Source organism: Aquarana catesbeiana, linkage group LG01, assembly GCF_042186555.1.
Source record: "Aquarana catesbeiana isolate 2022-GZ linkage group LG01, ASM4218655v1, whole genome shotgun sequence".
NCBI lineage: Eukaryota > Metazoa > Chordata > Amphibia > Anura > Ranidae > Aquarana > Aquarana catesbeiana.
Window position 1 is genome coordinate 136,737,404 of NC_133324.1, and position 25,288 is coordinate 136,762,691.

Consider the following 25,288-nt stretch of genomic DNA (forward strand, 5'->3'; position numbering starts at 1 on the left):
ACAAGTATGGCTTTTAAAAAATATAAATGAACAATCATACTTGGCTAGATGGTTGCAACACCGATTCCAGCTGTATCTGTCCCCCGCTGCCTTCAAGACTGAGAACTGAACAATGAATTCCCACTCTCGCCATTGGCTGAGAACACTGATCGGGAGCCAGTCGGCTGTTGATTTTCCAGCATACTTGTCCGACAGAAGCTGCCCAAACAGCTGGCTTCTGTCTGACCAGCTGCCATACACTTGGGCCGAATGTCGGCCAGTTTTTATTGAACCGGGCGATGACGCCTGACATTCGGTCTGTGTGTACTAGGCATTAGACTCTCAGGGACTCACTGAGAGGCAGAGCCAGCTGCTAGTCCAGGCAACCGGGTGGATCCCAACTGTAAAGTCAGGATCTTTCCTGAGTCTGGACTGGCTGAGTGACGTCAGCCAACTTTAACCCACTGTCAGCTGCAAATGAGTCTCAGGAGTGCAGAACGAACTGCGTTCCTATGATCCATAGAAAAAGTATAACCAGAAGAGCTTTTCCATACTTCTCTTTTAAGACAGTTCACAATAGATGGGAAATGATTTTTAAATGTGTACACAGACACTCTTTAAATATAATATACCCTACCTACCCAAAGAGAACTATGGTATAAGCTGGCTTAACTGGAACCTACAAGCTATGGGGCACAATAAGTAATCTATTGATTAACTGATATTACATGGTTTAAAGTAGAATTCCCTGTTTACGTTACTTTATCTTTTAAATGTTTTGCGCTAAGCTTTATCAATAAATAGACAAGGTGGGAATTGTGACATCATCCAACCCCCTCTCCACCTTGACCAATTAGAGGAAGCCTTGTGTTCATTCATAATAATAACAACATATGGCTTCTCCTAAATAGCAAAGAAGCATTCAGGCTGACTCCGTTTAGTCTACCCATACTGATGGGTAACACAGCACTGTTAACTGTATGTAGCTATTGCCACTACAGTTTAGAACAGTCCACACAGAGGCCACATCAGTTTGTAATGGAAATAGGTTGTTTGGGTCAGCAGCTTTATAGTAAACATGGAATTCTACTTACCCTTTCTCTGGCAAACTGCGTAAATGTCTTATGAAAACAAATGGCAATACAAAATGAAGTCCCCTCTAGCAACCAATTATTTTTTTTTTTTACTAATTTGATTCCTGTAGAATGATATGAATACCATTGCTTGTAAAATCAAGTTAGGATTATTCTATTGTTGCGTTATTTTTAATAATTTTTTTTATTAGAAAGATTGCCCAGCCAACTGATTAAATGTTTGTGGGTCTTTTTGTGTTTTACCCAGTCTTCACGGTGATATTTAGAAGTAGTATGACTTGTAGAGTACTACCTTCGCTAACCCCCAGTGTATTGTACAGTTACAGTCTGCAGTGCGGAGGATCACACTAGCTCGCTCTGCGGTTCCTGTGCTTTGTGGCAGCTCCTTAAAGAATAAAGGAGTTCAACCTCTTCTGGATGCAATCACTTTATATTTACCATCACCAGATGACTGCCCTCACGACTTCATGTATGTATGTATGAATTAACCTAGATTCTTGTTTTGCAGTAAATTGCATATGCAACAGCAGACTTGGCAGCTTGAAATGGCCTTGTGATGGTTTAAACTTTAACAGACTGACCACATCTTAAAAAGAAACCATTGGTTAGCGTTGCAGAATCAAGTGAAAATTAAGACATGTCTTTTAGGTTTGGTCTGAATATGGTTGAGTGTGAAGTCAGTAGATGCAGTGGTAGTTATTCATATTCATCTACCAAGAGATGTCATTGAACAACTAGATTTCTATGCTCTGGGGATGTATGTGGTCAGGCCCAGAGTGCAGTCCATCCAAGTAACACAGCGATTTCAAGATAAAGGTGACATACTTCTTCTTCATAATGTTGAATAAACACAAATTTGGGCTCTCCGACTGAGAGGTGTTACTATCTTTGTTACAAAGTTAAGGTAGAGAGTGAAAACATGAGCTACAATTTAAATCTTCCCACTTAGATCTGAGAGGCAGAGAAAGCCAGCAAATGATATAACTCATTGGTACAGAGGGCTGTCTTCAAAAGTTAACACAATAAAAGCCTTACTCAACCTTTTTCACGCAGTGGAGCTATTGAAATAATTTATAGGCCTTGGGGACTCCTTGCCAATAATTATTAGAACTCATGGTATATTAACCCCTTCACACCTAAGGGTAAAACAAATCTAAATACCTAAGCACAGTTTTGCAAATTTGACATGTGATAGTAAAACTGTACATATCATCACAATTATTTAGTGTATCCAGGTGAATTATACCTTGTTTTTCTCAGGACAATTTTTTTTAAAATGTAGCTGTATATTTCTTGCTATTATCATTTACCACCAAAGAGTAACCCAGAATAAAATTTCCTGCTCCTGATAACTGCAGTGATACAACATATGTGTATGTATGTTAGTTGTTCTCATAGTACAGCCCAGAAAGAAAAGTGCGCTTTTTTTTTTTTTTATTCTCCCTAAAACACACCGATATGTGAAAACTTTTTTTTTTTTTTTATTATTCTAGTATGTCTGGGTACATTTATTTCTAGGTTATAAGAAGATGAGCCGTATAAACAGACAGTGTAAAGGCTTACTTTGAGATAGTACTATGATTATATATAATGTGTACAATTTCTTCAAGATCGTGGTACAAGGATGACCTGTGTGCTCTGGCATTCAAGGTTGTACATGACAAGCAGCGTGGACCCTTGGTCTTTGTCCGGATATACTCAGGAATGATGAAGTCTCAATCTGCAATATATAATGTCAACAAAAACTGCACGTATGTTTTACTAACTATATAAGTCCATTTTGAATGGCTAAAAGTGTATTAGCTGCCACATTGGGTAGAAGAGTGTAGTGTAAACTCCCAGCAGTCAGAGTAGAGATGTCTTTCTTATTGCTCATGTCAAAGCTGGCCAAACAGTTGTAGACCGAAAGAAAAAAAATTGAACAAGTTCCTCCATCTCTAATATACAGCGTGGATGGACAAATCCTCCACTGCTGCTATTGTATTATGACAGCCAATGCTCCCAGCTGTCAAAATATCCAAACAGTGGCTGCATTTAATTTGATGCAGCAGCTGTTTGGCTGATAGTTTTCTGCCCTGCTACTTCGATCGAGGGATGATTGGGTAGGAGATGGTAGACAGGGCTACCCACGGAGCGAATTTGAGCTGAAAATGTTTGCTACGTTGATTGACAAACTTTGCATCAAACACACCCCTGAACTTATCCAAAATCTAATTCTGAGAATTGAAAATAACCAAAGCAAGTCAGTGCTAACAGTGCAAAAAATGACAGCTGCAAGCAATAGGCATAGATACACATTACACCCATAAAACAATATAACAGTAATAATAATAATTTATAATATTGTTCATGCTGAAAATTCTAGTTTTTTAAAACTCCAGAAAAAGGGAGCAGCAATGTAAAATGAAGTATGCTAAATTCTCATACTGTTTCTAGTGGTTAGCAGTGTCAAAATGTACGTGTGCTACAAATTGCACTATATGAATGTTTATTTGGGCGGAGGGTTTTTTCTTTTAAACCGAGCTAGGGGTTTGCCTTATATACAGTAAGCAGACTGATGGCTGTTTCTTTATACATTTTGATTTACATGTTGTATGTATTATTTAGGGAAAGGATGAGCCGTTTGCTGCTGCCATTTGCTGATCAGCAAGTTGAAATCTCTTCCTTGTCTGCTGGCAATATTGCTTTAACTGTTGGACTAAAACAGGTATACAAGAATACATATTTACTTTCACAGCACTGTCCTACAAAAAGCCACAATCCTTTTTGGCAATAGACTAATAGTACAGTCACCACTAATACAATGCTTTAAAAAACATAGACAAAGGCATACAAAGCAATATAAAAAGTACCTTTCTCTGTAAGATGGAATTACCTTATGCATTCCTCCACCCTGTTGGTGTAGCTATTTCTAACCTAAGAATTGCACATTGTCAGTTGGCAGGCTGAAGGTGTACATTTGTTCATATCAGGAAAATATGAATACTTGCCACCATGTACAGCTAGCAGTTAGCTGAACCTTTTGCTTTACCGTGCACTTTAAGCTGCTAATTTCCCCCTCCTCAAGAGCACATGCTTATCTTCCCATCACAACGCAGCCATTGGGTTCAGCTGCGGGGAGTGAAGAAAGGAAGCCCTCTGTAAGTGCCCATGTTTTTCCCCATTGCCACTACTATACCAATTACCAAGCACTGGTATTGGGTATTTTTCCATGCTCTATGCCAGGGGCATTTAACTCAATCTCATCACAGGCTGCATCAACAGTATGGTTGCCCTCAAAGGGCTGGTTGTATCTGGGGTGCACTATGTACAGAGTGCAGGGTTCAGAAGCGTGCTATGTACACAGTGCAGTTCCAGGAGTGCACTACAGAGTGCAGGCTTTTGGAGTGTGCTACATAGAGTGCAAGATTCATGAGTGCATTACGTACACTGCAGGGTGCACTGTGTACAAAGTGAAGGGTTTAGGGGTGCACATTGTGCTTTCTTGCATCTCTACTCTCTCCTACCTGGCCTGGCTCCAGTACCTCCCTTTTGTAGATGGCTCTGCCTCACCTTGCAGGGAGATTTTTCACTCTCTGAAGATCTGACCCCTCCATGCTCCTCTGTGAGTGCGCCCGGGGATATGTGACAGTGGAAAGCTGAGGGTGAGAGCTGGAGGAGGCAGAATGGAGTTCTGCCCTGTCTCAGCTGTAAAACTGGTTGCAAGGGCCACATAACAAGGCCTGGCAGACCGGATTTGGCCTGTGTGCCTTGTGTTTGTCATATGTGCTTTAAGCAGACTACCATATGGGCAGATATGCACAGGATGCACTTTAGGCTTCTTACAATGGGTAATGTAAAGCTGACCATAGATGGATTGCCAGTTCAGCAGGAACCAGGCAAATTGTGATCCATGTGTAACCATCCCTGTTTTGCCAGAAGTGGATCGTTAGATACATTTCTGTGGAATGGGAATGCAGACAATTTATGTTGATCAGCGGCTGCAGCCAGATGGCAATCCACTGCACCCGATGAAGAGCTGTGAGGCTTGAAATTGTTGTCTGTTTTATGAAGATGCTTGTATTGGCAATAAATAAGTTTGTGAAATAGCATATATATTTGTGTGTATATATAGATATATATTATAAATATGTTCAATATATTTTAAGAAATACTAGACTGATTGACTTGTTTCTGTGCTGTTACATATTTGATGCTGTATTAGACTGCAACTGGAGACACCATTGTGTCATCTAAATCAGCAGCAGCAGCAGCCTCCCGCAGGGCCATTAGAGCAGAAGAGAAGAAGGAAAAGAAGTCAGAGGAGGACCTGGTATTGGCTGGTGTGGAGATTCCTGAACCAGTCTTCTTTTGTACTATTGAACCCCCATCTGTGGCCAAACAGACAGGTACTTCTAAACTGGCTCCACAATGTATCTGATTTTAAAATTCAGCTTATGAACAGGACGAAATGTACTGTCTTGGGTTTGTGTATTTCATTATCCTTTTGTTTGCATCCAGATTTGGAAAATGCTCTGAAGTGTCTCCAGCTGGAGGATCCGAGCTTGAAGGTCAGGATAGATCCCGACTCTGGACAAGTAAGAATGTGTTTTAGGTTCAAGCTTTTTTCCCAATGTGAAAAAAGCTTTTAAAAATGTTGTTTAAAAAAAAACAAAAAAAAAAATCACACCATCACGTCAAGAAATAAGCGTGTGTAATGTCTGTATTTGAATAAAATAAAAGAAATCTGCTGCGCCAACCAAACAAAACCAAGCAGCCAACACCAACAATTAGACTAATTGTAATGAATAATAAAAGGAAAAAGAAGTGTAGCGCTATATTGTGCAAAGAAGTGTATCATATATACACCTGTGTACTTATCACAAACCTAGGTCCTGCTAGACCTCACAAGTGGGCAGGTTAATCGTGACCTGTCTAAAAATCAGGTGATCTAGAAAAATCATTAATATCAACATCCAAAATAGTAAAAAAAACAATATAAATTGTGTATACACGATGAAAAATACCAGACCTTCAGGTCAAAACATAAACATATATAATGAGAGTTGGAGTGGGGGTGTATGGCAAGTCCCTGGGATATAGGACCGTTCATTAAGTTTAACAAAGAGATCCTGGAGCATAGATGTAGATGTCACAGTAGCATCTATTCCTGTCTCCAATAGACTTTTTCAAATACTTGACCCCGCAGGAAATATTATAAAATGCCCTTACCGGACGTGGTGGACTCACAGGCCATTGGCGGTGAGTCGTATGCGCTTGCACCGTCAAATACGGTAAGGTTATAGTTGTCCTTGGTCCATGGCGCAAGGGTCCTGGAAGGGCTCCCAATCTTAAACGGTACCACGGATTCGTCCTCCAGCGAACATTTGGGTCTCATGCAATTGAGATAAAGGGATAGGGAGAAAAAAGGCTCCGCATAGTGTGAATTCCGGATTACCAAAAAAAATTTTTTTTATTGTGTTTTAAAAAATTCCAACACAAATTCAAGTAAAAACAAAGTTCATAAAAGTACTTATAGCGCAGTAAATAGATGATTGAGGTGGCGTCCAACACCCGACGCGTTTCGTCTTCAAAAGACTTCAACAGGGGTAAAGCTTACCTCTCATCTACTGCGCTATTTATTTAAGAATGCTAGAATTTACATCGGGGAGACCTGTGCGGCGTGACTTCCGGGATTGGCATCATGTGAGAGTTTTCCTGGTCAGCTGACTAACTTTTCGGCCTATCACGGCGTTAGACATAGTCACAGGACCAAGCCTCAGTCAGATCTTCCTACTCAGCCAATTGAAATGAAGCAAAGAGGCCATGTGATCACTACGTCGAGGCGTCTCAGCGCAATGACGAGGATCACACAACACTCATCCATGTTAGTTGGTTACTTCCTGATTGACGCGTCATCACGTATTAGCGCGATGATGTCATGGATCAGACATACCTTCTCATTTTCAGGAGAGTACGTCCCATAGAAGACACGTCCTATCACGCAGGCGCATCAGCGCAGACCTGGGGGTTCCTCTCTTCAGTGTGTCAATACTGACAATGCAAATAGGCGTGTATTAAGATCGCATCTTCTACCACTACGGCCACTCACCTTCCTCATTGCGTTCAACAAGGCTACTTAATCGCAACCTGGTTGGCCAATAACACAAAGAGAGAACACAATCATTGTGACACAAAGGTGGTATAGGTATACAAACTGTCAAATCATCGAAGGTGACATCTCCCCTGATTCAAGAGCTATCCTAGTCATATCGCACAAGTTCCCCTGTGTTTACAAATATTACTTCCAAACACTTTTAAAATGATTAAAAGAAAAATCGGCACACAGAAAAAATAAAATACAATTAAATTTAAAAAGTAGACATTCATTCTATGTTCTAATTGAATGACCATCTCCCCCAGACATATGTCCAGGGGGGGAAACATATGTAGCTTATGTTGTGCAACTCAAAAATTAATCTCAGATTTACTCAAAATAAATATAAAAAAAAATATAAAAATACTTATAAGAAATAATTTGTGAGAATAGTAGGGATAGTATTGTCTATTATAAATATAACTGATGAGAAATGCCCCTGGATGCAATCTTCACGGGGGCTTAGCATACAGAGGTAAACCGAGGAACATGACTGGGACATTATGACTGATTGATAAACGCATTAATGTCCCACTCAATGTTCAAACCATGGGGTACATAACATTTGATTTGATGTATCCACCATGTTTCGAGTCTAGAAACTCCCCTTATACTAGATTCACCTCTCCAATGCGGTGTAAATTTGTCTATGACTTGAAAAGTGGTCCCTGTTGGATTACGGTCATGGTATAATGCATAGTGTTTGGAAACACTGTGATTGGTTTTACCTTTTTTTATTGCTGTAATGTGTTCTTTTACTCTTGTAGTGAAATTGCGTATTGTCCGACCAATATATTGACTTTTGCACGGGCAAGTGATAAGGTATACGATATATTTGGTTTTGCATGTAGCAAATTGCTTCATTTTATATTCTTTCCCAGTAACAGTAGAATTAAAAGTAGGAGAAATGATGACCATTCCTCCTATTATGAACAAGGCCCACGTGACCCTTCAGTACATAGAAGGCATAAGGGTTATGATGACTATTTCCATTACGAACCATATCCCCAAAGGACACCTCTCCGTACTTATAATAGGTTCTCACAACAAAATAGGAGCTACAACTCTCAATACTCCTATAGAAACAGAGATAATGACTATCCAGAGAGGTCTCCATTTAACTACAACCAACGGTTACCTAGGCCTACAAGAGTAGAGGGTTTTCACAAGGAAACCGAAAACCCCCTATACAATGGAGAACAAAACGGGGCACCAGAGGGGGGAGGCGTGCCCGTAAAAAGAAAGCGGTCATAGAAAATAAAGGGATTTTCAATTTAAGCAAAGTGACCTTCACAGAAGCTGAAAAGAAGCTGAAAAGATAGTTCTAGACAAAGGTTTGTACGCAATTTCACTACAAGAGTAAAAGAACACGTTACAGCAATAAAAAAAGGTAAAACCAATCACAGTGTTTCCAAACACTATGCATTATACCATGACCGTAATCCAACAGGGACCACTTTTCAAGTCATAGACAAATTTACACTGCATTGGAGAGGTGAATCTAGTATAAGGGGAGTTTCTAGACTCGAAACATGGTGGATACATCAAATCAAATGTTATGTACCCCATGGTTTGAACATTGAGTGGGACATTAATGCGTTTATCAATCAGTCATAATGTCCCAGTCATGTTCCTCGGTTTACCTCTGTATGCTAAGCCCCCGTGAAGATTGCATCCAGGGGCATTTCTCATCAGTTATATTTATAATAGACAATACTATCCCTACTATTCTCACAAATTATTTCTTATAAGTATTTTTATATTTTTTTTGATATTTATTTTGAGTAAATCTGAGATTAATTTTTGAGTTGCACAACATAAGCTACATATGTTTCCCCCCCTGGACATATGTCTGGGGGAGATGGTCATTCAATTAGAACATAGAATGAATGTCTACTTTTTAAATTTAATTGTATTTTATTTTTTCTGTGTGCCGATTTTTCTTTTAATCATTTTAAAAGTGTTTGGAAGTAATATTTGTAAACACAGGGGAACTTGTGCGATATGACTAGGATAGCTCTTGAATCAGGGGAGATGTCACCTTCGATGATTTGACAGTTTGTATACCTATACCACCTTTGTGTCACAATGATTGTGTTCTCTCTTTGTGTTATTGGCCAACCAGGTTGCGATTAAGTAGCCTTGTTGAACGCAATGAGGAAGGTGAGTGGCCGTAGTGGTAGAAGATGCGATCTTAATACACGCCTATTTGCATTGTCAGTATTGACACACTGAAGAGAGGAACCCCCAGGTCTGCGCTGATGCGCCTGCGTGATAGGACGTGTCTTCTATGGGACGTACTCTCCTGAAAATGAGAAGGTATGTCTGATCCATGACATCATTGCGCTAATACGTGATGACGCGTCAATCAGGAAGTAACCAACTAACATGGATGAGTGTTGTGTGATCCTCGTCATTGCGCTGAGACGCCTCGACGTAGTGATCACATGGCCTCTTTGCTTCATTTCAATTGGCTGAGTAGGAAGATCTGACTGAGGCTTGGTCCTGTGACTATGTCTAACGCCGTGATAGGCCGAAAAGTTAGTCAGCTGACCAGGAAAACTCTCACATGATGCCAATCCCGGAAGTCATGCCGCACAGGTGTCCCCGATGTAAATTCTAGCATTCTTAAATAAATAGCGCAGTAGATGAGAGGTAAGCTTTACCCCTGTTGAAGTCTTTTGAAGACGAAACGCGTCGGGTGTTGGACGCCACCTCAATCATCTATTTACTGTGCTATAAGTACTTTTATGAACTTTGTTTTTACTTGAATTTGTGTTGGAATTTTTTAAAACACAATAAAAAAAATTTTTTTTGGTAATCCGGAATTCACACTATGCGGAGCCTTTTTTCTCCCTATCCCTTTATCTCAATTGCATGAGACCCAAATGTTCACTGGAGGACGAATCCGTGGTACCGTTTAAGATTGGGAGCCCTTCCAGGACCCTTGCGCCATGGACCAAGGACAACTATAACCTTACAATGTCTGTATTTGCTTTATATTTTTTTTCCAAAGAGGTCTGTCTGCAAAAGCCAGGTTATTGATAGAATACTACATTTTCATGTCTTCTATACAGTACTTATATAATACAGTGCCTGACCTTTTTCTTACACTGTTTTCAGATGATTCTCTGTGGGATGGGAGAACTGCACATTGAGATCATTCATGATCGTATCCGGAGGGAGTATGGCCTTGAGACCTATTTAGGACCTCTTCAGATTGCATACAGAGAAACTATATTGAGTGCTTCCCAAGCATCAGGTACTTTTCCGTAGGCTCCGATATTCTCTCATGATGGCTTTACAACCATATTTCACTTTCATCATTGAGCATCAAATCTAACCCTTCGCACCATACTGGGGGCTAAAAGTAGTGGCAAAATAAAGACCTCATTTACCACTCTGGTCATTTCGTGTAGTAGTATCTATTTGCTATTAAAGAACGTTTTCAGCATATCTGCAAGATGATTATTGGCAGAATAGGCCAAATGATCCGCTGATGTGCATTGATTTTTACATGAAGCTAAAGAATAGACAGAAATTTATATTTATATATATATATTTTTTAAGGACATGCAAAGACCTGAAATGTGCAGGCTTATCTTACCGTGTATGGTAACTCTGTTTGTAATAGACAATTATTTTCATTTTTAGAAACCCTGGATAGAACCATAAATGATAATCGGCACCAGGTGACAGCTGAGGTTGAAGTCACTCCCTTGACCGATGGTGGCCTAGTTATTAAATACGCTGATAGCCTTCGTCAGAGTTTATTAAACGACTATAAGGAGGCAATAGCAAATGGTATTCATAGTGCTTATTTAACAGGTGAGAGAAGGTGCTGTTTTGTATATATATTTTTTTTTTTATGTAAGAAGCAGAGCCTTCCTGCCTCCTGATGTCACACAGCTAGCTGGGATATGCTGATGGAATGTATGCATGTGATTACTGTCCTCTGGTTTTCTGGAAACTTGCTTTGAGTACAGCTACTTTTACTCACCTTCCCTTTGCTCTCCTGTTTGCTGGGTCAAAGAGAAGCAGTACTGTTGCGGCTTGGAGCTTACAAGGGGGAGATTTTTCTCCTTGTCCCTGTGTTGGAATGAGTGGTGGAATTTGAGTCACATGCTACCCCACACCCAACATTATGTCACTTTGTGCCACAAGCAAAGGGGAGGTAATAATACGCAGCTGTGGTGATTTTCCCGTTTCCGTGGAAAAGATACTTTCCCTCTAGTAGTTGTACAGATGAACTGGTGAGCCAGCAGGTTCCAAGGAGGAGTATATTGATTGCTCCTAGCAGTTTCCATTTTTTCACTGAATTTAGAAAATGCCTGTAACTTTGCTGTGTAAAGGGTAAAATGAACATTTTGGGAAGTTTGAAGTGAAAGTGGTTCAATAGGCTAAAGGTTTTTTTTATTTAATGCATTTTCTGTATTAAGGTAAAAAAAACCTTCAGTATGCAGCTTCTCCCCCAGCCCCCCTTATACATACTTGAGCCTGATCTTGATCCAGAGATGTGCACAAGAGCAGTGGCTCTCTCCCTCCTCATTGGGGCAGACACTGCAGCAGGAGCCATTGGCTCATAGTCAGTGAGGAGGGAGTGGTGGGCTGGGCTAAGCCATGCTCTCTGTGCCTTATGGACACACAGAGCCGTCTTGGGAGCGAGCAAGCACAAGTGCCCTCATAGCAAATGGCTTGCTATGGGGGAAGGAGGCAGGAGCGTCAGTGGGGACCCGACGAGAGGAGGATAAGGGCTGCTCTGTGCAAAACCATTGCACAGATCAGGTAAGTATGACATGTTTATTTATTTTAAGTCTGAACACTTACAAACGCTTGAAGTGTTAAAATGGCCCTAACATATAATTCTTATCAATGAAGACTTGTCTGCAAAGCAGATCAATATATTAGTGTTTATATTAATTGAAATAAGGTATACTTTTTATATGGGATAGAAGATGGCTCATACCATGCACCACATCCCAGAAATTCAAATATAACATTTTTTTTTTTTTTTTTGTCTAGGTCCTCTACTTGGTTCACCCTTGCTGGATGTTGGGGTCACAGTGCACTCAATAAATATACTAGCTGGCACCTCTGCAACAATGGTGTCTGCCTGTGTTTCACGCTGCATACAGAAGGTAGATGTCTTTAAATAAATGAGAATTATTGTCGAAAAATTACTTTTACTAGACTAAAGCTTCGAGACTGTCTGTCATCATCCAAGTTAATATGATAATTTAAAGTGTGCGTGTATATTCATCCTTTTTTAGGATATAATAGGTATAATAACCTGTGTTGTCACCAGAACAGGAGGTGAGAAAACATTATCCATTGGAGATGTCTGTTTTGGAAACAACTGAGGGAAAGTCCCCATACTTTGTAGAGACTTCCTGTTGCATCTCCAAGAAGTGGAATCTCCTCAATGGGACTCAGGCAGCAGGGGGGTGGAGAGCGGACAAGCAGAGCTTACTCTTTTGGGTGGAAATCTGCTTTAAGTTTTTAAGGGTATTGTTTGTAAACCAAGTAAATGCTCTGTAACTATTCTAATCGCATCCTACTGTAGTCATTTCTTAGTTTAAAAAAAACTTGGTCAAGGAAGATACTACTCTTGCTGATCAATGATAGGTCAAGGTCAGGGGTGTCTAACCTGTGGGCCAACACAAAATTGTAAACTTAAAAATGTAATTTTTTTTTTTTTTTTTTGTAAAAATGCATTTGCGCTTAACAAACGTTTTCTCTTCTCCCACTCTTCACAATCACACCTTATTCATGTCATCAGTTTTCCACAGCACCTGTATTTGTGAGCAACTATTTTCAAGGATGAGGATTTCAGGACAAAATTAGAACAAAAATATCTGATGAGAACCTTTTGAGAATTCATTGAGAATTTCTACTATATCCATCAAACCAGATATTAATGTTTTATCAAAAAACTGTATCAAAAGTTTTATTACTCAGATAGCTACATTATTTATTTCAGCGATTGTTAAGGTATAACTAAAGGCAAAACTTTTTTTAGTTTTGGATAGAGTGGAGAGGGATTAGAACCCCTGTCAGCAATAAAAACCTGTCCGTGCCCCCATTACAGAGATCCCTCCTCTCTATTTGTCCTGTTTACCATTATCATTGAAAGTTAAAGTAAAAAAAAATCAAAATTTTGGGTTGTCCACAGAAAAGTAATAGAGGGGAAATCTTCTAATGGGGGCACTAGTTTTGGTGAACTGGGGGTCCCTAAAGATTTCTCTTAATTTTGCAAGGATTACCTCTCACTTCCTGTTTGGTTGTGGGACAGGAAGTGAAGGGAAATCTCAGCAATGGGATGGCGAAAAATAATCTGACGGGTTATAGCCTTCCCTTACTCGATCCAAAATGGGGGGAAAAAAAGTTTTGCCTATGGTTCTACTTTAACTTGTGATCTGCCTGACTTTTTTTGCTTATCAGCTATCCATATTGTTAGTGTATTTTATGAGTGGCCCAAGACAATTCCTCTTCTTCCAATGTAGCCCAGAAAGGTCAAAAGGTTTGACACCCCTGGTCTAGGTAGAAAGAGTGGTCCGTAAACGACAAGCTGGAGAACTGTCATCCTATTTTTCATATAAGGATGAGCAGTGGATAGCCAGACAGAATATTGTCTTTATCCTTGATATTTCCATCTTGTGGTCCATTCAGGTAATGTACTGTATCCACTATCAGTCTAGTGCGTGGAGATCAGTGATGTAGGTCAAAATATGTCCAATTGTATAGCCATGTCCATATGAGCTGCACATCTCTGTAAACCCCAGGTAAGAAAGTGTAGCAGCCTCAGTCTGGGCTCCAGCCAGGTCACACCCCAATGCATTTAACTTCGCCCCCAGAGCTTAATCATAGGGATAGCGATTCCATGCTGATGGGCAGAATAAATGCATAATCGGCTGTCCTATAATCAATTATGATTTCATTATGATGCAACTTCACAAGTGTCTATGTACCTATGTGCAACACGTCTGCAGCAGTCTATTATTGCAGACTTCAGCTTTAACTGATTAATTATATATCACATGAGCTACTGTCGGTTCACAGGAAAAAACAAAACTAAATGAGCCTGCTGCATAGAAATGCAAGGGTGCAACTTCACGAGAGTGTATGTGCCTATGTGCAGCTGAAGACTGCAATAATAGACTGCTGCAGACTGTTGCACATAGGTACATACACTCTTGTGAAGTTGCATCATAATTCAATCATTGATTAATTATATGACAACCACTGATGCATTTATTCTCCCCATGATTAAGCTCTGGGGGCAGAGTGAAAAGCTTGGGGGCGTGGCCTGGTGGGAGCCAAGGTTGAGGCTGTTACACTTTCTTACCTGGGGTTTGCAGAGGTGTGCAACTCATATGGACATTTTCTTCCCTGTACATTGCTGTCTGGAGCCGGGACCCACAGTGGTCAGCTTTATTGATTTGGATTCCCACAGCTTGAGTGGCATCCACAATTTTGGTTTGTGGTTACAGTGATTGTATAGCCACTTTCTTTCTCGAACATCACGGGACACAGAGCCACAGTAATTACTGATGGGTTATATAGGTATCACTGGTGATTGGACACTGGCACACCCTATTAGGAAGTTCAACCCCCTATATAATCCCTCCCCCTTGCAGGGATACCTCAGTTTTTACGCCAGTGTCTTAGGTGATGGACGTGTAAAGATGTCCTGTGCTGAGCTCCAAAGGGAATATCCTAAGATCCTATACTGGGGCAAGCCAGGCGAACCGGATCCATTCAAAGTGTCTTTTCATGGCCGAATTGAATGGTACCCGGGCCTCGTGTCCGAAGAAACGAGGTTTTACCCGTAATGCTTCTCTTTTTAGAGAGCTGGACCCCGCAGATCAGAAAATGGCTTTAAACTTCCTAATTTCTGGCGAGGTGCTTTACGGAACCCAGAACTGTTGGATCCCCCTACTGATGGGGGCCCCAGTCTCTGACGGTTTTTTCAAACGGAGCCCACCGTGAGAGGTGAAGATTGGGTCTGTGTAAACAGCACCCTGCGGCTGGGTAAGGTAAGAGGAGATTCCACAGAATTTTTGAGTTCTAGTGGCTTTTCTCCTTTAAGGTAAATGCATGCTATGCCTATTGTGACCACCGGGGGCTGCCAAGAACACAAACCTACACATGCTGACTGACTGTCTCAGGTGTTCAGTACTGATTATGTCCCAGCATCTCAAAGCAGGCTGCAAGCAGGTAAGGTGGAAAGGGGGATTTCTCATGTTTGAATGTTCCCCCCAGGCTAGAGAGGGGCCACAGGGGTCTAATACCACCCGGGCTCTGCGGCCTAATGGCCCCCATCTCTGAAGATAGCCGTTCAGGCAGATCTTGTTACCAGTCTCCCTCCTTCCCCCCCCCCCCATCCCCAGCCTTTTCTCCAGAAGCATGACAGGAGAGTCGGCAGTGCGGGAAGCGCTCGTTTTTTTCAAAACTCGAGGGGGGGGGCGGTAGAGGAGGGGGCGGGATGTCAGCACAGAGTGTTTAGACTCCCACTCAGGCCAGCTGCAGGCTATTAAAGGCACTCTGTACAGGTGCACTCAGCCTTCTGAGAGACACAGAGCTGACGGTTGCATGTAAGGTGGGACACAGGCATTCTCCTAGGCAGCATTTACTGAAGTAACACCAGACTGAGCATTGGGTAGCAAGGCTTTTAGCCAGACTACATCGCTCAGCGGGCAGTGTTCATTTGTATACCTCACACCTTGTTGCTTTGCACTATGGGTAGAAGAGGTTCAAGCACCCCAGGAACCAGAGACACTAGGGGATCTCGTTCAGGTTCTGAGGGCCCCCTGTCGGCAGCATCCTCCCCCCCTAAAGATGGGCCAGGGACGGCTAGCCAGGGAGAGCCATCGGGGTCAGGGGCTACACCTGCTTCTGGCACTTCAGCCCCTATATATATTACACAAGAGGTTTTTTCCTCAACCATTAATGGTCTAGAGGAAAGATTAATGGCCGTGATTACGTCTTCACTCAGTGGAAGAAAACGCACTAGGCTTTCCTCTGTTCCCCAAGACCCTCAGACAGAGGAGCTCTGGGATAAAGGAGATGAATCCCTTTCAGAGGATCGGGATGGGATGGATGATTCCTCTTCGGAGGATTCAGGTGGAGAGGGACCCTCTGCGACTTCCCAAGAGGAGAAAGTCTTAGTGCAGATCCTCACTGGATTGGTCCGCTCCACATTTAAGTTGCCCATACCTGAAACTGCTAAAGAATCCTCTTCTGCTTTGGGGTCACTGAAACCTTTCCAAGCAGCACATGCTTTTCCTGTTCATACTTTACTTGAAAAGCTTATTTATTCTGAGTGGGATCACCCAGACAAACGTTTTTTTCCGCCGAGAAAGTTTTCAACACTTTATCCGATGGAAGAAAAGTTTATTAAAATGTGGGGAATACCGGCTATTGATGCCGCCATTTCCTCCGTAAATAATAGCCTGACTTGTCCTGTAGACAATGCTCAGATGCTCAGGGATCCTGTAGATAAAAGGATGGAATCCCTATTGAAGGATGTTTTCTCCTTAGCAGGATCAGTGGCCCAACCTGCAGTAGCAGCGATTGGAGTCTGTCAATACTTAAGAGACCATGTTAAGCAGGTCATCAAAGTATTACCTGAACAGCAGGCCCAGGGGTTTGCTAACCTTCCAGCGGCCTTATGCTTTGTGGTTGACGCCATTAGAGATTCTATCGTGCAAACCTCCCGTCTTTCACTGGGGTTGGTGCATATACGTAGAATCCTATGGTTGAAAAATTGGTCAGCCGAAGCACCATGTAAGAAGCTACTGGCTGGGTTTCCATTTCGTGGTGCAAGGTTGTTTGGAGAGGATTTGGATAACTATATCAAGAGAATCTCTTGTGGGAAAAGCACTCTCTTACCTGTCAAGAAGAAGAGTAAGCGTCCCTCTTTCAAACGGACTCTTTCCCCAGCGCCTGGGGCTTCAGCCTCCAGGCAGTCTCGACGGCCGCCTCCATCGGGGTCCAGAGACAAGAGTCAACCCCAGGGACAAAAGAAGTCCTGGGGAAAGAAGCCTACTAGGCAAAACACTAAGACCTCTGCATGAGGGGGCGCCCCCGCTCACTCGAGTGGGGGGAAGACTGCGACAGTTCTCAGAGCTCTGGCACGAGGACTTCCAGGACAGATGGGTAGTCTCCACGGTAACCTTAGGGTACAAGCTGGAGTTTCAGGAATTCCCTTCTCCTCGGTTCCTCAGATCAAATGTTCCCAGAGACCCAGAGAAGAAGCAGTCACTCCTTCTAGCGTTAGAGCGACTTTTGTCGCAGGAGGTCATTATGATAGTTCCCGCAAAGGACCAGGGATTGGGCTTCTATTCCAACCTTTTTACGGTCCAAAAGCCAAATGGGGATGTCAGGCCCATTTTGGACTTAAGGGATCTGAACCGATTCCTAAGGATTCAATCCTTCCGCATGGAATCAATTCGAACAGTAGTTCCCACCCTGCAGGGAGGAGAATTTCTGGCATCAATAGACATCAGAGATGCATATCTGCATGTGCCCATTTTTCCTGCTCATCAGAAGTTTCTGCGCTTCGAGGTAGGAGGGCGCCATTTCCAGTTTGTGGCTCTGCCTTTTGGGATAGCCACTGCACCTCGAGTGTTCACAAAGATCTTGGCTCCTCCTCTGGCCAGATTAAGGGCTCAGGGTATAGCTGTCATAGCATACCTAGACGACCTGCTCTTGATAGACCGGTCGGTAGCCTCTTTGAATGGAAACTTGAGGACCACGGTCAGGTATCTAGAACACCTGGGTTGGATCCTCAACTTAGAAAAGTCTTTCCTAAAACCAGTAAGAAGACTGGAGTATTTAGGTCTGATTATAGATACAAGCCAGGAGAAAATATTTCTACCCCAGGCAAAGATCACTGCTTTGAGAGAGCTGATTCTGACAGTAAGGACCAAGAAGGGTCCCTCAGTCCGCCTTTGTATGAGGCTACTAGGGAAGATGGTGTCTTCATTCGAAGCAGTTCCCTATGCTCAGTTTCACTCAAGAATGCTGCAACACAGTATTCTGTCGACCTGGAACAAGAAGGTTCAGGCATTAGACTTTCCGATGCACCTGTCGCATGCGGTGCGTCAGAGCCTCAATTGGTGGCTCATACCCGAAAACCTGCAGAAGGGGAAATCCTTTCTACCGGTTACCTGGACGGTGGTAACAACAGATGCCAGTCTGTCAGGTTGGGGAGCAGTTCTGGAACAGGCTGCGGTCCAAGGGGTATGGTCCAAGACAGAGAGGACCTTACCCATCAACATTCTGGAGATCCGGGCGATACATCTAGCTCTAAAAGCCTGGACTATCAGGCTACAGGGTTGTCCGGTCAGGATCCAGTCCGACAATGCCACAGCAGTGGCTTATGTCAATCATCAGGGAGGCACCCGGAGCCGTGCTGCTCAAAAAGAGGTGAACCAGATCTTAGTCTGGGCAGAGATGCATGTGCCATGCATATCGGCAGTTTTCATCCCTGGAATAGAGAATTGGCAGGCGGACTATCTAAGTCGCCAGCAGTTACGTCCAGGGGAATGGTCTCTGCATCCCGACGTCTTTTGGGCCATATGCCAAAGATGGGGGGTTCCAGATGTAGATCTCTTTGCATCCCGATTCAACAAAAAGATAGACAGATTTGTGGCAAGGACAAAAGATCCTCTTGCATGCGGGACGGATGCGTTGGTGATTCCGTGGCATCGGTTCTCACTGATTTACGCATTCCCGCCTATTCTGCTACTACCACGACTCCTTCGCAGGATCAGGCAGGAAAGGAAGTCGGTACTTCTGGTGGCCCCCGCTTGGCCCAGAAGGACTTGGTATGCAGAAATAGTAAGGATGACGGTGGGTTCCCCGTGGACCCTACCGGTACGCCCAGACCTGTTTTCTCAGGGTCCAGTGTTCCATCCTGCCTTACAAACGCTAAATTTGACGGTTTGGCTATTGAGACCCATGTTCTGAAGAGTCGTGGGCTCTCAGGTCCTGTCATATCTACCTTGATTAATGCAAGGAAGCCAGCTTCCAGGATGATTTATCATAGAGTCTGGAAGGCTTATATAACCTGGTGTGAATCCAGAGGTTGGCATCCCAGGAAATATGTCATAGGTAGAATCCTTGATTTTCTACAGATGGGATTAGAGATGAAGCTGGCCTTGAGTACCATCAAGGGCCAGGTTTCTGCTTTATCAGTATTATTTCAGCGGCCACTTGCTTCGCATTCTTTGGTCCGAAACTTTATGCAGGGGGTGATGCCTCTTAATCCTCCGGTTAAAGCGCCCCTAAACCCCTGGGACTTGAATTTGGTCCTGGCTGTGTTACAGAAACAGCCTTTTGAACCAATAAGTCAGATTCCTTTGGTCTTGTTGACAAGGAAATTAATTTTTCTGGTGGCCATCTCTTCTGCTAGAAGAGTATCAGAATTAACAGCTCTTTCCTGTAAGGAGCCTTATTTGATTATACACAAGGATAGAGTGGTACTACACCCTCATCCTAGTTTTTTACCGAAGGTGGTTTCTGATTTTCATTTAAACCAAGACATTGTTCTACCTTCCTTTTTTCCAGATCCCTGTTCTCCGGAAGAGAGATCTCTACATTCGTTGGATGTAGTAAGAGCAGTTAAGGCCTATCTAGGGGCAACTACTCAGATCCGCAAGAAGGATGTTTTGTTTGTGCTGCCAGAGGGTCCCAATAGAGGACAGGCAGCGTCAAAAGCTACCATTTCTAAATGGATTCGACAGTTGACCATTCAAGCTTACAGTTTGAAACAGAAGATTCCTCCGTTTCAGATCAGGGCACATTCCACAAGGGCTATTGGTGCTTCTTGGGCAGTGCATCACCGGGCCTCTATGGCTCAAATCTGCAAGGCCGCAACCTGGTCTTCAGTTCATACATTCACCAGATTCTATCAGGTGGATGTGAGAAGGCATGAGGATATCGCCTTTGGGCGTAGTGTGCTGCAGGCAGCGGTACAGGGTCCTCAGGTCTGATTGCACCCTACTTGGTCGTGGTTCCCCCCCCTCAGGTAGCATTGCTCTGGGTAAAAAGACGAAACAAAAAATACTCTTGCGCACTGGTGTGTTGGCTAAAAAGTCCCAAAAGCTCGAGAAGGACTATGGATTTCGGCTTTGCTGCTCTCAAAGGATGGGATTGTCCTAATGTTAAAAGAAAAGAAGAAAAAAGAGAGCGCACCAGCCTAGTGCATTATCCTTGACAGGTTTATTTAATTAAAAACAAGATAAAAACTACTCACAAAGGTCGAAGAGAACAATCGCATAGTAATCACACAGAGGCAATTATTCCAGTGGTAGCAGTTTTCCAGGTCCCAGGAAGGAGGCATACGGACTACTGCTGGCTAACGCGTTTCGAAGGTTACCCTTCTTCATCAGAGCATTGCTCTGGGACATCCCATCAGTAATTACTGTGGCTCTGTGTCCCGTGATGTTCGAGAAAGAAAATAGGATTTTTTAAAACAGCTTACCTGTAAAATCCTTTTCTTTCGAAGGACATCACGGGACACAGAGGTCCCGCCCCTCTTCTAATACACTATATTGCTTGGCTACAAAACTGAGGTATCCCTGCAAGGGGGAGGGATTATATAGGGGGTTGAACTTCCTGATAGGGTGTGCCAGTGTCCAATCACCAGTGAAACCTATATAACCCATCAGTAATTACTGTGGCTCTGTGTCCCGTGATATCCTTAGAAAGAAAAGGATTTTACAGGTAAGCTGTTTTAAAAAATCCTATTTTTATACATGTTTACTAAACCAAATATATTTAAAACAAAAATGTAATATATTGCAGCTTTACTAGTGGTGGCTGCATTAGTTTTCATTTTTCAAGCTTCTCTTGCTTTATTCACCCAGAAAACCTGCAAATGCCAGAGTTTCTGTCGCTGGGTCGCTATGTATTTATGGAGGGAGTTATGAATTTCACCCTAGGCTGCTCTCCTGATATGGAGACATGTATCTCCATTACATGGAGGGCAGGGAAATTGGTAGTTTACAGAAAATAACTAGTAAGGAAGATATTATTTGGTGCAGCTCACATGAAGCAACAAAGACACTTCCTTTCTGGAGATTAGAAGCCATTTTTTATATTTGCAAAACATGCTCTTAGCTTGAAGGGGAAAAAAAAAACTAATGCAACCACCACATCTATGTACTGTAATCTGCAATATATTACATTTTTGTTCTTGGGCTTGGTTATCCTTTAACATAATGTATGGTTGGCATATTTAGGCACTTTTGTTTGGAGTTACGTTATTAAGCCCTCGTTCACACTGAGGGGAGGAACTCGTATGATTTCAAACTCGCATTTTAGTGCAAGTTCGGGGACGATTTGAAAGACATCTGTGCGGGTTCATGCACAGATTTCTATTGAAATCACCCCCCAAGTCGCCAAAAGTAGTGCAGGAATTACTTTTGGGAATCGGTGCGGCGTTGCACAGATTCAGACGGTGCCATTGTCAGCAATAGGCTTCCAATTTGGCATGTGATTTGACATGTCAGATCGGCCAGATGTGAACGGGGGCTAAATCTTGTCCTCAAATACATAAATAGTTTACATATGCTGTATTTTTCTTATATTAACAATTTGTGTAGGCCTTGAAGAAAGCAGATAAACAGATTCTGGAACCACTGATGAGAGTGGAGATCACCATGGGTGAGGAGTACCTGGGCAGTGTACTGGGGGATCTGGCAAAGAGGAGAGGCAATGTTCAGGAGATCCAGAGCCGCTTTGATAATAAGGTCATCCTAGCGTTTGTTCCACTTGCAGAACTCATGGTAAGGGCTTCACTATGGGTTGGATTATAGATTTACCCTTCCTATGACCTCAGATAAATACTATGATGAGAAGAACATGAGAATGGATGAGCGTGTGCGTTTACGAAGTCCACTGAAGTCTTGGATTGTTGGACACTGTGTTTTCTCACAAACATTCAACATATGTCTAGAAATATGACGCAGATAAAGCAGTTGCTGGTAGCAGTTGAAAGCAACACTCAGGTTTAAGAGAGAACTTCTATTTAAGTATGTATTGTTAATTCAGAAAAGTACCTTCTATTGCTCTAAGCCACCCCCAAATATCCAAAGTCCTTTCCTTTGTTTTTTTTGCTGCTGTGATCTGACTACCTGTTAGAGGGTGGCTAGATTCATCCTCCACAGTCTCACTTGGGTTGATTTACTAAAACCGGAGAGTGCAAAATCCGATGCAGCTGTGCCTGGTAGCCAACTAGCTTCTAATTTCAGCTTGTTCAATTAGCTGATTGGTTTCTATGCAGATTTTGCTCTCTTCAGCTTTAGTAAGTCAACCACACTGTGTGTAGGAATGTAGCTACCCACCTTGCTCACTCCTGAGATGAACTCCCAAGTGTGCATAGAGCAGTGCACTGCTCATTTCAAACAAACTGAACTGAGGGTAAAAAGAAAGAGGTTCAGGAGCTCATCAAGGATGTTACAAGGAGGCAGATAATAGTATCAGATTTTCACTTGAATTAAGACATTGATCTGCCTTTTTTGTGCTCCAGGCCTTCTTATCCCAAGGAGTTTGCGCTGCACGCCCTGGATGTAGTTCGGGCCATTCGGGTGTATATAGTGGGTACAGAGTCTTTTCGACAGTTGGACTCTTTTTGTGATCACGGACGGGCCGAGGAAGGAGATGGAGGCATCCTCTGCTACCATTCCATGGTGGATCAGTTAGATGGTGGTTCAGGCCTACACCCTTAAGGGCCAGGTTTCTCCCTTTCCCTTAGCGGCGCACTCTACTTAGGCGCTTAGTACCTCCTGGGCCTTCCAGCATAAGGCGTCTGGTGTCTCAAGTTTGCAAGGTGGCTACCTGGTTGTTGGTGCACACCTTCACTAAGTTTTACAAAGTGGATGTCTTAACATATTCACATTCTTGTTTTGCAATGTTTTGCAGGCAGCTGTTTGAGGGGTCTGTTTCCTCTGGGGGGGGGGGGGGGGGGGGTCTATTTCCCGTTGGGCTCCTATTAGCCGGGTTTGATGTTTGTTTGTTTGGCCTTGGGTTTTCCCACCCCTCACTTTTTTTGCACTGCTTTTGGGCGTCCCTATGGTCAAAAATATGAAGAGCTGTGTACGTCAATGAACGTAAGAGAAAGTGGGATTGTTTTTGTTACAGTAAAATCACTTTCTCTGAGTTCATTGACAGACACAGCAGCCATCCCTCTGAGTTTGATAGTTCTGACACTGCTTGTTACAGAACTGGATGCCCATAGCAGAGAGGGGGTTTTATACCAACTAGGACTGCCCATAGGTGTTGCCGAGAGTAGTGTCCTACTCCTGTAGGTGGTGCTATAACCCTATGGTTGAGAATATGAAGAGCTGTATCCGTCAGTGAGCGCAAAGGGATTTTATGGTGAGTAACAAAAAAATCTTTTTTTTTTTTTTTTTTTACATTAATGCAGAGAATGCATTGGAGTAAAAAACCTTCTGCCTTTACGACCACTTACATTAATTGCCAGGCTATGCACTGTAAAAAAAAAGCACATACATATGGTGAAGAGGTTCAGGAGTTATTTAAATAAGTTAGTTTAAAGTATCTAAGCAATATACAGAAATGTTGGCGCTAGATATGGTAAATGCAGCATCGCTGACAAGTACATTTTACGCACTACAATCCTTAACAATTACATAAGAATAGTTTAATGAACAAAAACTCTTGTGTGGGTGAAAATTGTTGGGGGAAAATAGACAGACTTGGCCAAGCTCACTGGAAGTCCATAGCTGCCCATAGCCGCCTTTTTTTAAACAGCATGCAGACTGGAACGGAGAGGGTGGTGTACAGCACCAGGCAACTATTGCGGTCAGCTAGTACAGCTACAATGGGTACAGGATCACAATAACTAGGCAAATGAGAAAACCTGTGCTGGTGTGACTTTTTTTTTTCCCCTGCTGTAACAAGTATATTGCAGGGCCACACTTTCCAGATCCATTTTGTCCTTTATGCTATAATGGTGTAGGGAATGTTTTCATTACACACATTCATTTTCTTAATACTATTTCAGCATTATTTGAATGCCACAGTGTACCTAATGTTTCTTGGTAACCTTGGAGCCCTTTTAGACCTCTTGCACACACGATGCCTAAAAAAAACAATGTTTTAGGCATTTTCTTTACTGATCCAAATGCAGCCAATTGTTTTTAATGGGCCTGTACACACAGGCGCATAAACTTGCTCTGCGTATTGATTAGTAAAAAATAAAATCTGCATTGACAGTCAGTATTTACATGCAAATATGCACCTTACTTTAGTTTTAAAAAGAGCTATAAGAGTTTTAACGTGTAAATGCTATAGAGCCCATTCTTGTGTTTTTTTTTTTTCTGCCAGGAATATCTAAATGTTCATATATCAGTGTGCAGTTACCCATATAGATACTAGATAAGTGACCACTGAGTGTAAATAGTAAGGCGTGTATAATATTTGATGGTGAATTCGCTATGCATACATTCTAGATTTTATTACTTCATTTGCATCTTTCAAGGGTTATTCTACTGACCTGCGTACATTAACATCAGGGAGTGCCACATTTACTCTTGAGCTGGCGAACTATGAAGGGATGGATCCTCAGGACCAGAATACCTTGCTAAAGAAGAAAGGACTTCTGTAAGCTTTGCTGGGAATCAAGAAAACCAACTTTCTTGTTCAACATGTCTGCAGAATGAATTCTCTTAATTAATGCTGTAAGAAAAAATAAATCAAGCCTAACTTAAAATAAAATATTTTTTTTACCATGCATTTCGTTTTTTTTTTTTTTTTTATAACAATCCAAATAGGTTTTTTTGGGACCGTTTTTTTATTTTGTGGTGTATTTTATTATTTGAATGAGACCATAGATTTTTGTTTATGATGGTGGTAAATATCAATTTCATCTCATTTAAAGTAGCTTATTTGAACTCCATTTTCCCTTATCGTCTTTCAGGACAGCACTTGAGTGAGTGACTCCTCCCCTTGCAAACAGGAAACACCTCTTCCACCAAACTTTAAAAGGAGGCTCCTTTCCACACATTGTCAGTTTTTGTGTTTCCTCCGGAGGGAACACTTCGTGGGG

General features: G+C 42.3%; 1 protein-coding gene across 2 annotated transcripts in view; it reads left to right on the forward strand.

Annotated features, from left to right (window-relative positions):
• GFM2 (GTP dependent ribosome recycling factor mitochondrial 2) overlaps positions 1–24,973 on the forward strand; it is a 67,801-nt gene extending 42,828 nt beyond the window's left edge. For both annotated transcript variants that reach the window (XM_073624155.1, XM_073624147.1), the window contains exons 12-21: positions 1,394–1,542; positions 2,684–2,824; positions 3,681–3,780; positions 5,278–5,461; positions 5,574–5,650; positions 10,333–10,471; positions 10,864–11,037; positions 12,232–12,347; positions 21,822–22,004; positions 24,722–24,973. In XM_073624155.1, the coding sequence (XP_073480256.1) occupies positions 1,394–1,542; positions 2,684–2,824; positions 3,681–3,780; positions 5,278–5,461; positions 5,574–5,650; positions 10,333–10,471; positions 10,864–11,037; positions 12,232–12,347; positions 21,822–22,004; positions 24,722–24,847 (1,389 nt within the window). In that variant the 3' untranslated portion in view covers positions 24,848–24,973. The remainder of the gene's footprint in view (positions 1–1,393; positions 1,543–2,683; positions 2,825–3,680; positions 3,781–5,277; positions 5,462–5,573; positions 5,651–10,332; positions 10,472–10,863; positions 11,038–12,231; positions 12,348–21,821; positions 22,005–24,721) is intronic.
• The last annotated feature ends 315 nt before the right edge of the window (positions 24,974–25,288 follow it).